The sequence below is a fragment of the Monodon monoceros genome, unplaced genomic scaffold (genome assembly GCF_005190385.1).
Source record: "Monodon monoceros isolate NGI ecotype Baffin Bay Population unplaced genomic scaffold, NGI_Narwhal_1 Super_Scaffold_14, whole genome shotgun sequence".
Lineage (NCBI taxonomy): Eukaryota > Metazoa > Chordata > Mammalia > Artiodactyla > Monodontidae > Monodon > Monodon monoceros.
The window spans coordinates 17523220-17538594 of NW_021703770.1; the positions used below are offsets into that span (position 1 = coordinate 17523220).

The following is a 15375-nucleotide window of genomic DNA, read 5'->3' on the forward strand; positions in this document are numbered from 1 at the left end:
CTTAAACATACTACAAAATATTTGCTTCTTGAATTATTTAATTAAATCATTGATTATTTTCAGCCTTTATGGTATCTTCTAAAAAAATTTATTAGTGAAAATTCTACGGCTAAGAAGTATTAGTCTTGGGACACAATGCCATTTAAGTCTGAGTTTTGGGATTTTGGTATACCTGACACTTTTTATTTTAAATTTTCTGTTGATATAGCTTACCGGCTGTCTAGGCACTGTGGATGATTTCTCCTGAATAAAGACCAAGATGTGCTTTGGAAACTGAGTGAGAGCGTAGTGCAGAGAATTTAAGCATTTTCATCTTTTTAAATGTTATATGTGCCTGAAATGACACATATAGTTGGTTATTCTGTCAGCAAAGCCTACACGTCGGAAAACACTGGGTGAACGATTACTTATGTATTAGAACAAGGTACTAGGAGGAAAGGCTGCTACGCTTATTTTCAACAATGCTTTCATGTTCCAGAGAAATCCTGGGAAGCTAGATGCTTCGAGATCTTTCCACCAAATAGAAGGAACATAAAGGGTATTGACATACGGCCAGCTTCAGACTGACCGGAGCAAGACCTCTCATTCACAAGCGTTCAGTTTTTTGTTGAGCAAATGTAGGTCCTCAGAATCCTCACCTGTAGCTGAGAATGTTCTATATTCATGCACACCCTTGCTGCCGTACTACAGACTGAGGTGTTAAGTTTCAAGGCTGTGGCAGTGCAAACTGTTATAATTAATGAACTAGCACACTTGTTAGCTGGATTTTTTGTTAGGATGTTGGGATCTATTGGAAATCATGGTAGAATAGGATTTCTTCTACCAGATCATAGAAGATCTATAGATTTATTAGAAGATATGAAATGAGCAGAGGTAATTATAATTCTGTTGGGTAAATGTAATGGGCCATCAGGTAAATGAGATGGCTGGAATAACTTTTCAAAGAGAATGTAAAGAATATGTGCAATTCAGTTTGACATCCTTGTCACATACAACTGATGTAGCCAGCTTGATTTACCTTTAAAATTGCAAGCGAATTTATGTGTATACAAGTGTGTGCGCACTCATGTAATGTGCATATGTGTATGTTTGTGGTGTGGTGGTGGAGTCTATTTCACTGAAGTTGGTGATACGTACTCTTCCAGTCTCCAGGTGGAAATGGGATATCCTCTGAGAGAAGCAAGTTAATACTTGAAAGACAAAGGGAAATGTATAAGCTTGTGAATAACTGGCTAATACGGACTGGAAAGCTCAGTCCTCATTCTACAATGAAAAGTCACTTAAATGATAGGGTGGCAGCATGTAGGAACTGCATACCTGACATATATCAGTCATTACTCTGCAAGGAAAATTAAGGGGACTATCACGTCATGGGATTTTATGTTAAATCTAGTGTAGAAATCAGAGGGAGTTTAAGTCAATGGAATGAAATAATTTGAATTAGAATTTAAGGAGGGCATGGATTTTTCAGTTCATTGTTAATTGGTGCTTTGGTGCAGTGGTTTTTCATTTATCTTAAAAATGATACGGAATCTTCTATCTTGTTGCATTAACCAGAAATCTCCATCTTCAATAGAGTTCAAATAGAATATATCTTCCAAGATCATGTCTTAAAAAGAACATCTAAAATTCAGAGCTTATGTACATAGTTTGAAAAATCCTTTGTTAATGAAAATGGCATTGTAGTTATAGCCAGATGATCTGAAATTGCAGCTAGGCCTTTGCTAACTCAAGTTAGGCCTAGAGCTCTTCTCTTCCAACCAGGAAAATGGGGGTAATGTTGCCTCTTTATCCGAAAAGATTTTTTAAAACAAAATGCCATGCTAAGACTGATGAGAATATAAAGTGTTAAGTATATGATGATACACTTAATTTACCTCCACTTTTGTTTGAAGGTCAGTGTCTAAATTTTTACCCTATCAAGTTGACAATACCTGCTATATAAAATGATGTTTCATTGTTTGGTAGCAGATTTGTAAATCATTCAGACTTACACTACTGACTACTCTTATAAATGCTATTTGAGTGGTTTATAAGTGAAATTAAAGTCTTAAATTTCATTCAAGTCATCTAGAAATCTGTCTTCTTGTAGTTTATGAGGTCTTTCTACATGAGGATGTTGTATTTAAAAACACATTGAAAGTACAGGTGTTTGAAAACTTCCCAGGTGGACCTATTTATTAAAAAAATTGTCTATGAAATCTGGTTCGGAAGCTGTGAAGAGGAGAGAATAGTGATGCCTAAGTAATAGGTATTTATAGAAAGTGATGTATTTAGGAAGAAGAGATACAGACATATAGGCCTGTTTGTAAGTGCTGCTTTCTAAGGGATAAGGTCAAAATGTATGGACACCAAGGGGGGAAGGGGTGGGTGGGATGAACTGGGAGATTGGGATTGACCTATATACACTACTACATAGAAAATAGATAACTAATGAGAACCTACTGTATAGCACAGGGAACTCTACTCACTGCTCTGTGGTGACTTAAAAGGGAAGGAAATACAGAAAGGAGGGGATATATGTATAATATAGCTGGTTCACTTTGCCGTACGGCAGAAACTAACACAACATTGTAAAGCGACTATACTCCAATAAAAATTAAAAAAAAAGAAAAACAAACAAACAACAAAAAGAAAAAATGACTTCAGTACAGGAAGGTATGACCAGAAAGAACGAATCATATACTCCAGAAGAGGCATCAGACAGTATTAAATCCTGGAGTTGGGTGGTATCTTGAGTGTCATTCACGTTGTCTGCCTCCTTTCCTTGCATTTTATATTTCAGACAGGGCAGGAAGACACAGGAGAACCAGATCTGTTTCAATGCTCTTGAAAAGGAGGCGACATAACCAGTCTGTTTCATTTCAAGCTTTTACTCTCACTGTCAGGAAATACTAGGGCTGGGAACCATGGAGAATGGGAGGAACAGAGAGGGTGTCATATCACAAACTCTGAATGCAGGAGCAGACAAAACTTAGAAGAATCATCCAGCTTTATGCTGAGCTAAATGTTTTCAAACTTAAATACAGCCTCCTTCACTGGCCATCATCCAAATCTGAAAATTTCCATTTTGCAGAGAGAGTAGAAGGGAAATATGATTGGGACTCCAGGATGAAGTAATGTTTAGGTCACAACTCTTGTCATGAATTAGGTTCTTTCCAATAGTCTAATTAAATTATCAATAGTATTTCTTCTGTATATAAATGACACCAGAATTCCACAATGCTACCTCTGTGTCGATACAGTAAGATGGAATGGTTTAGAAATAAGGTTTTACTTAAAGAAATAAAAATAATTTCACTTGTTTCTCTCAGAATTATGAATTTGAATGAAATAAATCAGGTTTTATATTGGTGTTTTTTTCCTAAATCATGAAATTATGCTTCTGTGAAAAAAAGAAATGTATAACATTGTTTTATGCGTATCATACATGTACATTACACACATATTTTAAAATTTAAAGTCCCTATTTTTAAAAAACTTCCATCTGTGTAGATCTGTAACATTTATTTTTTAAATTCTGGAACAGACTAGTTTCTTTGAAGTAAAATAGCACCATTTAAGTATGTTATTAAATTGGCAAATGCCTCATACAAAATTTCAAACCCCCATTGCACCTAGCACAGATTTCTGACTTGATCGTTTTCAAGTTTTTTGTTTGTTTGTTTGTTTCATTTTGTCATTATCTTTCTTGTTAGTTCTGAGCTTATTAGGTCTGGAAAAGGAAGGCTTTACAGATTTTAGAATTCAGGCAAAGTAAGTCAGAGAATCTTTCCATATTTGATCATTCAATCAGGTATAATAAAAAGAGAAGTCCTAAAATCTGTGCTTAGCCTGGTGTGGGGAGAAGGACATGGGACCTCGGCATGAAATGAAAAAGCCAGCACATGGGGAAGAATTACAGAACTACAGAAAGAAGCAGCGCAAGAACTTGTTATGAAAGAAGATGGCAGGGACGGAACAGACCCTGGAAAGGCAAAGCGAACTTTGTTCTACTCTATCCCTTTATTTTCTTAGAAAAGTTGCGGCAGTTCAGTTCTTGGGCTCATCGGACTTGAAGAAGTATACGGCTCAATTGTTTATCTTCCTACTTCTCTTCCTGCCATTGTCAGCTGAATCCAAGTCAGCCAAGAATGAATTTTGTCATATGTATCCCTAATCCACATAGGCCCAGGAATTCACTCTCATCTGAAAGCTGTTGGTAACCCAATCTTGAGTACTTTTATGAGATGTATCTTTGCATTATGAGTGTGAGGGCAAATCTTTCTTAACAAAGCTGTCTTCAGTTTAAGGGTTGGCAAGGAAGATTATAACTGATAGGGGCAAGCTATTGAGGGAAATTCAATTATTTTCAAAGACAAAGTAAGGGATAAACTTAGAGAATAACCAACTTTGTAAGAAAAGAGTAAAAATCACGTTGATAGAATGGATGAAGAAAGGTTTAAAATGGCTAAAATTTTGTACAGATATTTTGAAAGGAAAGAAAGAAGAAAGAGATTATGATGAGGGGAAAGCAAAGGGCATGAATGGAGGAAAATTTCACATGCAGGCTGGGATGCTATGAAGAAGAGGAGCCAGGACAAGTAAACAACTACAAACAATGTGCCTTTGGATCTCTTCTGATTATCTCAGCTATAAGTGTAGCCAAGCATATTTATGTATGCAGCTCATAGGCATGAATACTACTCAGAATGTATTAGATGGCTGTTGGAATGATTCTGTCTAAGCAGTACCCTTAAAAAAGGAATAATTCAATTATAAGCATTTTTCTTACCTTTATCTTTTTTCTTATCTCTACTATAGGATTTCTCTATTTTTCCTTTTTCTACTTCTCAACCCTCCTCCCCTCATAGCTTCTTAGGGTCCAGCATGCACTGTTGATTGGTTGGCCAAAGTCAATAGAAAAATGTGGTTTAGGAACCAGAGGTAAGGCATTGCATTGGAAACCTGACGTTATTTCTTAAACCGAACTGGTGTGCTTTGTATGTATTTCAAGATCCCAGAATGAACCATACAAAAGCGTTTCACATCTCATGGTCTAGTGAATCTGTTTGCTTTAGTTGAACTGATCTAATGCCATATGGGTGAGGATTGGGTGACTCTGTCTTTAAAGAGGACAAAGAACTAAGGGATGAACAGGATGTTCAGATAAATGGCTTCGGTGAACCTAGAAATGTCATTTAACATCTGTTCTCTCCCTGCCTCTGGTGTTTTGATTTTATAAGTAATGAATACTAATCATAAAAAAATGAAAAATTTGTAAATGTAAATAAGGAAATAAAATTACAAATATCATGTTTTAAATAACATTTGTTAGGATATTTATATATCAATATTATATAACATATACTTTATACACATATGTTTACATGCATGTATACATATATACACGAGAGAGAGAAGTAAGCAAGCAAAAACCCAAAAGGACATTTGTAAAATGTTAGATGTTTCAAACTGCAGAAAACTAAGAAGTCTCCTTGCTTCTCTCTTTCTCATATTCCCCAAAGGTAATTCCTGTAAGGAGTTTCTTACAGTGAAAATAAAATGGTTATTCATACTGGCACCGTGTCTCAATGCCTCTGTTCTCACCCTCTGTCTCATCTCGAGCTCTGGCCTCTGTTTTTATTTTATATTTATCTTTATCCTTATTGCTTTGGCTCTATTTTTAACACAAAATATATCAATTATATGTACTATTTACTACTATAACAGTTTTCTGTACTTTGCTGGTTAAAAAAATGTGTTTATCAATTTTGTAGACCTTTCCATATTAGCCTATGCAGATCTGACTCGTTCTTTTTAAGGGCTGGGCAATATTCCATTTATGGAGATAGTGATTCTTTCTTGTACGTGTATCTTGGCAAACTTTTGCAAATATATGTGAGAGATAAATTCCTAGTAGTGGAATTTCTGGGTGAAAAATTCATATGCATTTAATAGTGTTGATAGATACTTCCAAATTGTATAAAATTTTTAATAAAAATTTTCATTCCTAGCAACAGGTATGACACTGCGTATACTTTCCATTCATCAGAAATTAATTATTTTGTAAGCTAGGATGAGGATCCAGATTAATTTTTCCAGTCAGCCCAGCACTACTTACTGATAAATCTTTTTTTCCCTTCTTGATTAATCCTTCTTTCTTTCTCTGATTTAAAATGTTATTTTCATTATAAAATCACTTCTCTTATATTTGGTCCTATTTCTCATCCTCATGTCCAGCACTGATCTACTTATTTTCTATAACCAATCTGTTTTAATTATTTAACTTCAGAATATATTTTACTTTCTTTTCAGTGTTTTTTGTTTTCATATATTTATTTTTGATAAGCATTTAATATCCTCTCAAGTTTCAAGAATTCCTTTTTGTATTTTTATTGTGATTGCATTGAATCTTTAAGTTTATTTAGGAGGAACTGACATTTTGTTGTTTTGTTTTTGTTTTTTTTGGCTGTGCCACGCCTCTGGGATCTTAGTTCCCTGACCAGGAATTGAACCTGGGTCCTCAGCAGTGAAAGCACAGAGTCCTAACCACTGGACCACCAGGGAATTCCCGACATTTTTGTAATATTGATATTTTTACCTCCAAGTTGGTATGTTTTACCACTTAATTAAATCTTTTAAAATATCTTTTTTTGTAGAGTTTTACTGTGTTCTTCATGTAGGTTCTAAACATCCTATTAAATTTATACCTAGATATTTTACCTTTTAGGTACTATGATGAATGGAACTTCCATTTAATTTTTGAACTTATATTGCCTGTATTTTACAAATTTGTGGAATTTTTATCTCATTGAATTATTTTTTCCTAAAATTTTTAGTCGGTTCTTGAGATTTCTAGATATACAATCATATCATATGAAGATAATGTAGGAGGATTTATGTTTGAAAAGCCGAGACTGTAGAGTTTGTGTTTGTGTAACCCTAGTTATAGGTGTAGATTTTATGGCTGGAAGAGATCTTAAGAGTCTTCTATTCCAATCCCATCTGTTCAGACTGTTCTCAGAACATTTAAGCTCAATTTTCCTTACAAGAGCTATAGATATTTGAATAGGGGAACGAACTCTTCTTTCTAAGTATATACTTCAAAGTTCTGTTCTCTGTTGGCATCACAGCATCCACAGAGAAACTAACCTTCATGTTTGTGGTAATAATCATTGTAAACAGTAGTAAAACCAATAGCCAACATTTGTTACTTTCTACATGGCTGACACCCTGCTCAGTGTTTTGCATGGTTTGTTTCATTTAATTCTCATTGTAACCTCGAGTTGCTTCTATTAATCCTCCACTCTACAGATGAAGAAACTGGAACAAGGAATCTGCTGAAGTTACATAGACGGCAGGTGATGGATCCGGCTGCTCAGTCAGAGTCTGACTGCATCACCGCATTGTATTGCTACACAGGGTCACCCCTCCATAGCAACATAACCCATTCCCTAATCCCATTGCCTTTGTCTCTTGTATCTTGTAGTGTTATCAGACTCCCCCTGGACCAACACCTCTGGATCTTGCAAGGGCAGATGCTTTGAACTTCAAGAGGTTGGACCCCCTGATTGTCGGTGTGACAACCTGTGTAAGAGCTACAGCAGTTGCTGCCATGACTTTGATGAGCTTTGTTTGAAGACAGGTGTGTAACTTTTGAGTCTTCTCTAGCCTTGATTAGATGGCTTAAGACCCCCTGCTGTTGTACACCCTGCCATTGCCATTCTGCTTTGGCCAAACCAAACCGTGAGTTTTAGTTTTGTTTCTTGAATGATTATCAGTTTTATTATGAGCACACCCTATGTGGCTGTTGTGTCCACATAACGCCCACCCAACGATGGTTCTTTGCAGCTGCAGTCATTATTTGCTAGTTTTGGAAGTATTTGTGGCCAGCCTTTTTTTTTCATCTTTATCATTTCTGTCTCTTGCTGCCAATTCCCTCATTCACTGCTAGGATACCTGGGCTGAAACTGTGCACATTCTTAAAGTGTTGGGGTTTTTTTGTTGTTGTTGTTTCAACTTTAATTTTTTTGTTTGCCTGCCCAGTTTCTAATGTTTGTTTTATTTCATCTTATAGTCTACTACTATACTACTTTGATGTCATTCCCTGTTCTCAGTGCAAGTAGAAAATTGTTATGGAATTCTACTCGGGGTCGCGTGCTCAAGGCAGCTCTCAGATCTTCCTCTACAGGTTCCTGACCTTTCTTTACATTTCTTCCCTATTGGAAGAGTCAGTAGAATATACAGGCCTCTGAGTGAATGTACATGAGTTGAGAAGAAGCACTTTGGAGACTCCTGCCATTCTACCTGCTCTGTTTCCAAAGCCTAACACTTTAGAGGGGACTTTTGAGATACCTTGTAGGCTATCCATCATGCCTCTGGGCAACATCACGTTCAAACTTTCCGGGAAAGGTGATGAGCAACCCTGCTCTTAACACCATTAGATACAATGATTCTACAGCTCTCTTGATAAATTATTACCTGTTTGCAGACATTTATGGTTAGATGATTCTTTCAAAAATCTGACTTATATTATCATTAACATTAGTCTGAGTTTTCTAATGACATCATGAGAAACAGAGACATTACTCTCCTTTACTAAAGAAATAGCCGCTGATTTACATGAAAACGTATGTCAACCCCCTTACTAGTTCTGATTTGTTTGTTTTCTGCCCCAGATAATAAGAATTTTATTAGGCTGTTTTTTTGCATAATACATTTTCCAAACATTTGGCCATTTTTTGGGTTACTTTCCTTTGGAACTTCTCCCAGCTTCCTTAGTTGTGGGTTTGTAAACTTAAATGCTGAGAAGCTTGTAACCTGAATATATGGATGGAACAGATGTTCCAGGAGAGTTTTTGGCTCTAAAGTGTTATTTCAAACAAGCGGTCTGTATTTGCTTGGCACTGAGGAACTAACTAATGTTGTGTGTTTCCTCTCTACCTTGAGTATCTTGTCCCTGACACGTCATCTCAGCCCTCCAGATTCCTGATCTTGGAGCTCCTTGCAAAGTTTAATGGATCTCCTGCCTTTAGGTTAGCTCTCTCTGAATGTAGCTCATGCCTTTCTTCCCAAGTTTAATAAATATGGGTTATAATAACACTTTAAAGTAGTTCGTTTCCCTGTGGAAATGAACAAGGCCAAATGTGGAAGAATAAAATATAAAATAATAACAAAAGGTTGAAGGAGCAAACAGAAATCTCTGAGATTCTACTATGCTGACACAGCACTCTCTAGAGATAAGCACAATCAATGTTTCAATGTAAACTCTGAGACTGGGTGTGTGTTTAGAATGTGTGTACACATTTATACATGTGTGTATTTATGCCTGTGTGAGGTGTATCTGTATTTGTGTAACTTTGTACACATCCCCCTTTTGAATGCCTACATTGTATTCTATTGGACAGATGCAGCCTACTTCATTGAGTAACTGATCAGCATTTATGGTTTGGTAATTTTTGCTATTATGAACAATGTATCAATGAATATTTTTCATACATATTCATATTTTTGCCTATTTTCCTTGAGATAAATTCCGAGGAATGGGATTTGGGGATCAAAGCGTATATGCATTTTAAAAATTTAAATATATATTACAGAATTACACTTCTCAAAGTTGATATTTCTCTCAAAGGGCACAAGAGCTTTTCAGCACTCCCTTTTCAGCATATTCTCATTTTAAATAATATTTTTCTGATAGGTAACTTTCTTGTTATCCAATAAAGTTCAATGTTTTTTGTGTTTATTCCCATATTTGCTTTGAAAATTATACAGCTGACTGAATCATACCTTACTTGTAGTTCACTGAATTTTTAAAAATTTCATTCTTATACAAAGTTAGTAATTTCTCAATAAACCTAGCTTGTTAATAGTGATGCTGTTTTGTGAGCAAAGGGATTTTCTTATGGAACTAGGGAGGAATAAGCTAGGAGAGGAATACTGTTTGATAGAGTTATCTCTGAATTGAGGAAAAGGACTCGCATGACCTCTATCAGTCAAAGTAACCTTGGAAAATTGCTAACCATTGGGAATAGCATACCTTGGGCGAGAGAATTCCAAGCATTTATTCTGGTTGGGAAGAGAAGGCAGTGGAAATAGGGGATATTAAAAAAAAATCAGAGAATGGAATCAGGATGCAAAGGTAATTCTAAAAGAATGGAAACTAGACAGTAGTTGTGTTGTTTTCTAGTATGGCAGCTATTATCCCCTTATCCATTTATTCACATAGCTGTAGTATCTCTAGGTAGAATATTATTAAGGAGCAGCACTGCTTTCTTTTCTTTTTTTAAATTTAATTTAATTTACTTTTTATACAGCAGGTTCTTTTTTTTTTTTTTGCGGTACACGGGCCTCTCACTGCTGTGGCCTCTCCCGTTGCAGAGCACAGGCTCCGGACGCGCAGGCTCAGCGGCCATGGCTCACAGGCCCAGCCGCTCTGCGGCATGTGGGATCTTCCTGGACCGGGGTACGAACCCGTGTCCCCTGCATTGGCAGGCGGACTCTCAACCACTGCGCCACCAGGGAAGCCCCAGCAGGTTCTTATTAGTTATCTATTTTATACATATTAGTGTATAGATGTCAGTCAGCACTGCTTTCTAAAATCATTGCTTTCCACTTATGACATGTTTTAAGAGGTGAAGACCTGAAGTGTCCTTTAGCTCAGAGAAGCGTTTCTTGACCATTCTATGTCAAGTAGACCGGGCCCACCCCTGTCACTCACTATCCATGCCATCCTGTTATTTCCTTCACAGCACTTAGCACACGCTGAAATCATCTCATTGACTAGTTTACTTGCTTATGGTCTGTCTTTCCCAATTGGAATGGAAGCTCCATGAAGACAAGACCTTGTTCTTCACTACCTCCCCAGCACCTAGAACACGGAAAATATAGTAGATGTATTTACTGAATAAATGAATTAACTCTGAAGTTTCTCAATACAGCAACCCCAAATTTAAAGAGTCATGTTTTATTTTCATGGTAATTCTCAATTAGATTGAATAAATGTTCATGGACTACCTGGCGTGTGCCAGGTAGATAGACTCAGGTACTGGGGATATAGCGGTGAAAGGAGAGATGTGATTTTTCCTTCCATGGAGCTTACAGTCTAGCAGGTGAAAAGTCACACAAAAAGTACAGCACACTCTTTAAAATAAAAATATTACTTTTCCGAAGATATTTTCTTGGTAGAGTTGAGTGTGAGCTCCCAATCAAGTATGCTCAGATAGAAATCTGTAACCTAGCGATTGACCTCCTTGAAAAAAGGGCTCTGACCTCTGATTGTGGGTAGGGCCACAGTTTGGTCAATGCTTAGAGCTGTGAACATTTTTAGTATACCTTTATACTCTTCATATCTGTTTAGGACTTTAACCCCCAAGTGCATCTTATAGCAGGTAGAGGCCATTTAGTTGCACTATTATTTTTTTTTAACCTTTTAATTTTATATTAGAGTGTAGTTGATTTACAATATTGTGTTTGTTTCAGGTATACAGCAAAGTGATTCAACTATACATATGCATGTATCTATTCTTTTTCAAATTCTTTTCCCATTTAGGTTGTCACATAATTTGAGCAGAGTTTCCTGTGCTGTACAGTAGGTCCTTGTTGCACTATCATTTGTATTTAAATCAAGCTGATTAAAGTTTAAATAAAGCTACTTGGGAAAATAAGAGTCCAGCTATAGCAACTATGCCTACAATGGTAGGTATCTCTATCACAAACCTTACACACTATACATTGTATTGGGTCATTTAGGACAGTTGGCAAATGGTTAAGGGTTTCATTTTTCCAAAGGAGCCCAGTGGCATTTGGCTTTGTACTCTGATTTGAAAAATTAAAACTCCATCCTATTTGTAAGTCCTCCAAATATCATCTAGGCCTCAGGCCAACTCTAATTTCACAAGCAGATTAAATGATGTGGGATTTTAGCTCTTTTTCTTGGCAAACGTTGTAAGCAATTGTGGCCTCTTTTATTTGGTTTGTGTGAAGCAGTGAGTGTCCTGTTGTACCGATTTCAGCTGGCGGCTGGGAGTGTACTAAGGACAGATGCGGAGAAGTAAGAAATGAAGACAATGCTTGTCACTGCTCAGAGGACTGCTTGGCCAGGGGAGACTGCTGTACTAATTACCAAGTGGTTTGCAAAGGTACATGTTTCCTTGGGTTGGCTTGATCTTTAAAAGAATAAAAACTGGAGATGTTTGAAGACACCTTGGATATTGTGGATATATCACCTTGGATATGGGCTTGGGAGGCAGGAATGAGTTGTCCTTCCTAATTTCTCATGCTTCTTTCTTAGTTTTGCTTCTCTGCATTTCACTGATCTGAAATAACAAGGAAATAACCCCAAGTTCCATAATTAGATACAGCCGGAATAATGAGGAGATTTCTAAAAGAGTTCCTGCCTTGGTCCTAGGTCAGGTTTCCTAGAAGCAGAGCCTGAGACAGGAATTCTGTGTATGGAATTTATTGGAAGAGTGCCCTGCAAGAAAACCGTATAAGGGAGCAGGGGATGTGGGAGAGGGGAAAGCAAGCAAGGATGTGGCCTCAGGGGAGGTCTCACCTTGGTCTGCTCTACTGCGGGCTCTGGAAAGTAAATCCCAGAGTCCTTACCTTTGAGGCAAGGGGCATGGCTTTTGTACTCACTGGCTGTAAGCTGTAAGGCAAAGCACCAGCAGCAGCATGGGGATGGGGTACTAGCTGCTAAAGGGGATGGGACACCAATAGCTCCTGCTATACCCCAAAGCCATACATGCATGTGTGCTGACTTTGTGTGGCTGAGTGTCAAATATGATGGTTTTATTCCAATAATAAATACTACTCAATGGACTGCCAAACATATAAAAATATGCAGTTTCTGTCTTTAAGGATTTTTAAGTCACCATGGCACCCACTTCTAAAGTTAATGGAAGGATCCAAGGATCTTTGTGTAAAGTTTGCAAGTCATTTTTTAGTGTCTAAATTAAGTCCTCTTCCTAGCTGTGACATGGAACATTTAAATAGAGTTTCTGTTCAAATATTTTGAGGGAAAAGCAAATCAGTTCTGAAATATGCATAGTGTTTATTTATGGCAAGACATACTGCTTGAATGCTGAGTTTGAAAATTTTTCCTACCCCAGATGATTATTGGAACTGTTGATAAAGCATAAAACTCGTCGAGAATTTATTTCCTTTTCTCTTTTATTTCCCTAGTAAATGTACCAATAAGCCACAAAGGCTATTAGAAGAGAAGATAAAGTACTAAGTATCACTGGTCGTTGAATCATGAAATGCTGGCTTTTGCTGGTTTAAAATTCTAGTTGCAGTACTTTTGTAGGGCCCATATGTACGCCTGGGTTATTACACGTGTGGTAAAGCTTCCCTATTTTAAGGAGCATGGTACTTACACAGTTGTCAGTAGTTAGATTCTTATTGACCAGGGAGATCTCCAGTGCTCTTTACATGGGAGCAATTTCTCCAAAGTCTTGGTCACAAATGTTACTTATGTTCAAGACATATGCTTTTTTTTGTTTTAGGAGAACTTAAAGCAAATGCTTTTTGATAATTTTCATTTTCTCCAAAGTAAGCTTCATTTTGTATCTAAGCTCTTTTCTGTTCTCTATTCTTGGTGGGAGTAACTCAAGAAAGACATAGCTTTATGCTTCCAGATCTTAGTGGAAGATAAAAGTGAAAGATAGCATTGGTTTTTATTCCTAAGTGTAAGGGCTGTACACGGATCCATTGGCAAATAACCTCTCTATTGCAATATTCCATCTATCATCTCTGAGTAGCCTAAATCTTTTTCCCCAACTAAAGGGAAGTTGTGCCATGTTTTCTACGGCTATGAGATGTTTGGTGGCCTAGGAAAAAATGTTCTGTCTAATGCCCAAACAGTTTATTTCTGGAGGGAAACAAACATGGAATTTTGTTCACTGACGCCACTGGTGTTTTTATCTACAAACCATTTAGACTCGGAAGGCTCAAATAAACACCACTTGGGGTTATTAAATCTAGACTTTCCCATCATGTATGGGTGTAGTTTAGTAAGCCAAAACAGACACTAGGCTTTATTTCAGAAGTTCTTTTTAGATGGCGTCCCATAAACAGTGAGTATCAAACGGGACACAGGTCCTGCAATTATACGCTTCAAGGCTCTGGATGATATTTATAATTAGATTCATCAAAAAGTCTACCCATTTTTCCTTACAGGAGAGTCACATTGGGTAGATTATGACTGTGAGGAAATAAAGGCCCCAGAATGTCCTGCAGGGTGAGTGCATTTTATGAATATTATACAGTTTTAAATATTTATTGATAAAATATCACAGGCTATGGATGGGTAAATGGTTAAAAACAATGTAAAACTGAAATCCTCTTATATAGGCAAACTTATGAGTACTTCTGAGTAATTTACCAGTCGAATGCTGGAATGTACATCTTGAAGTAGGGAATTAAAAAAATTTTTTTTCTCCTATCACCTGCACATATCAGAGACTGAATATCCTCTGTATCTCACCTTAGCTGAAGATTTTACGACGTATATATAAATAATGCTGAAGAAGAAAAGAAACATTTCTGGCAGTGATTTGGTTTGTTTTCCTGTGCTTTTTCCTGAAGTGCTGCTTTTGCTTTTTGTTTTTTTGGTGACGGTAGTGGTGGTGGGGTGGCTGAAGGGAGGACTACAGAATGTCTCGAAAATATTATCCACGATGGTAACTCCTACCAGATGCTACAGAAACTTGACAGACCACTACAGCCCTGCTTTGCTGGGCTACAGCCAAACTTGAGTGACACCCCACAGCTCAAGTGGGACCAGCATAAGACACTTATTACGCCTTCCAGGAAACTGTTGCAAATTCATGGACCCTTAAAATGCCTGGCAGAAAATAAAATGTTCTACAAATGTGTTTTCATGAATGTATTTGATCGAGTGTCTTTTTGTTTTAGGCAGCACAGCCTGGGACACAAAATCCAAGAATTTAAATATTTTTATTTTTGTCTCCTTTTTAACTTTCATGAGCTACTTGAACTTCTTTGGACTTTTAGAATGGGATGGCAATAGTTTCTGAATGTTTAAAATGTGTTCAGTTATTTTGGAGGTGAAAGCAGTCTATGTGGTAGAAGCGTTAAATTGTAATATTTATGATAATAATGAACTCATATAGTATTGTTCTAAGTTCTTTATATGTGACTCTATTTTAAATGAGTCATTTAAAATATGCCTCATTTGGGACTTCCCTGGTGGTCCAGTGGTTAAGATTCTATGCTCCCAATGCAGGGGGCCCGGGTTCGATCCCTGGTCAGGGAACTAGATCCCGCATGCTGCAACTAAAGATTCTGCATGCCGCAACTAAAAAGATCCCGCATGCCGCAATGAAGATCCCGCGTGCCGCAACTAAGACCCAGCGCAGCCAAATAAAT

The 15375-nt window shown here is 37.1% G+C and overlaps 1 protein-coding gene across 7 annotated transcripts in view; it reads left to right on the top strand.

Moving 5' to 3' along the window:
• Window positions 1-15375, top strand: part of ENPP2 (ectonucleotide pyrophosphatase/phosphodiesterase 2) — a 106613-nt gene that overhangs the window by 34132 nt on the left and 57106 nt on the right. For all 7 annotated transcript variants that reach the window (XM_029222810.1, XM_029222811.1, XM_029222813.1 and 4 more), the window contains exons 3-5: window positions 7472-7627; window positions 11997-12122; window positions 14164-14224. In XM_029222810.1, coding sequence (XP_029078643.1) covers window positions 7472-7627; window positions 11997-12122; window positions 14164-14224 — 343 coding nt within the window. The remainder of the gene's footprint in view (window positions 1-7471; window positions 7628-11996; window positions 12123-14163; window positions 14225-15375) is intronic.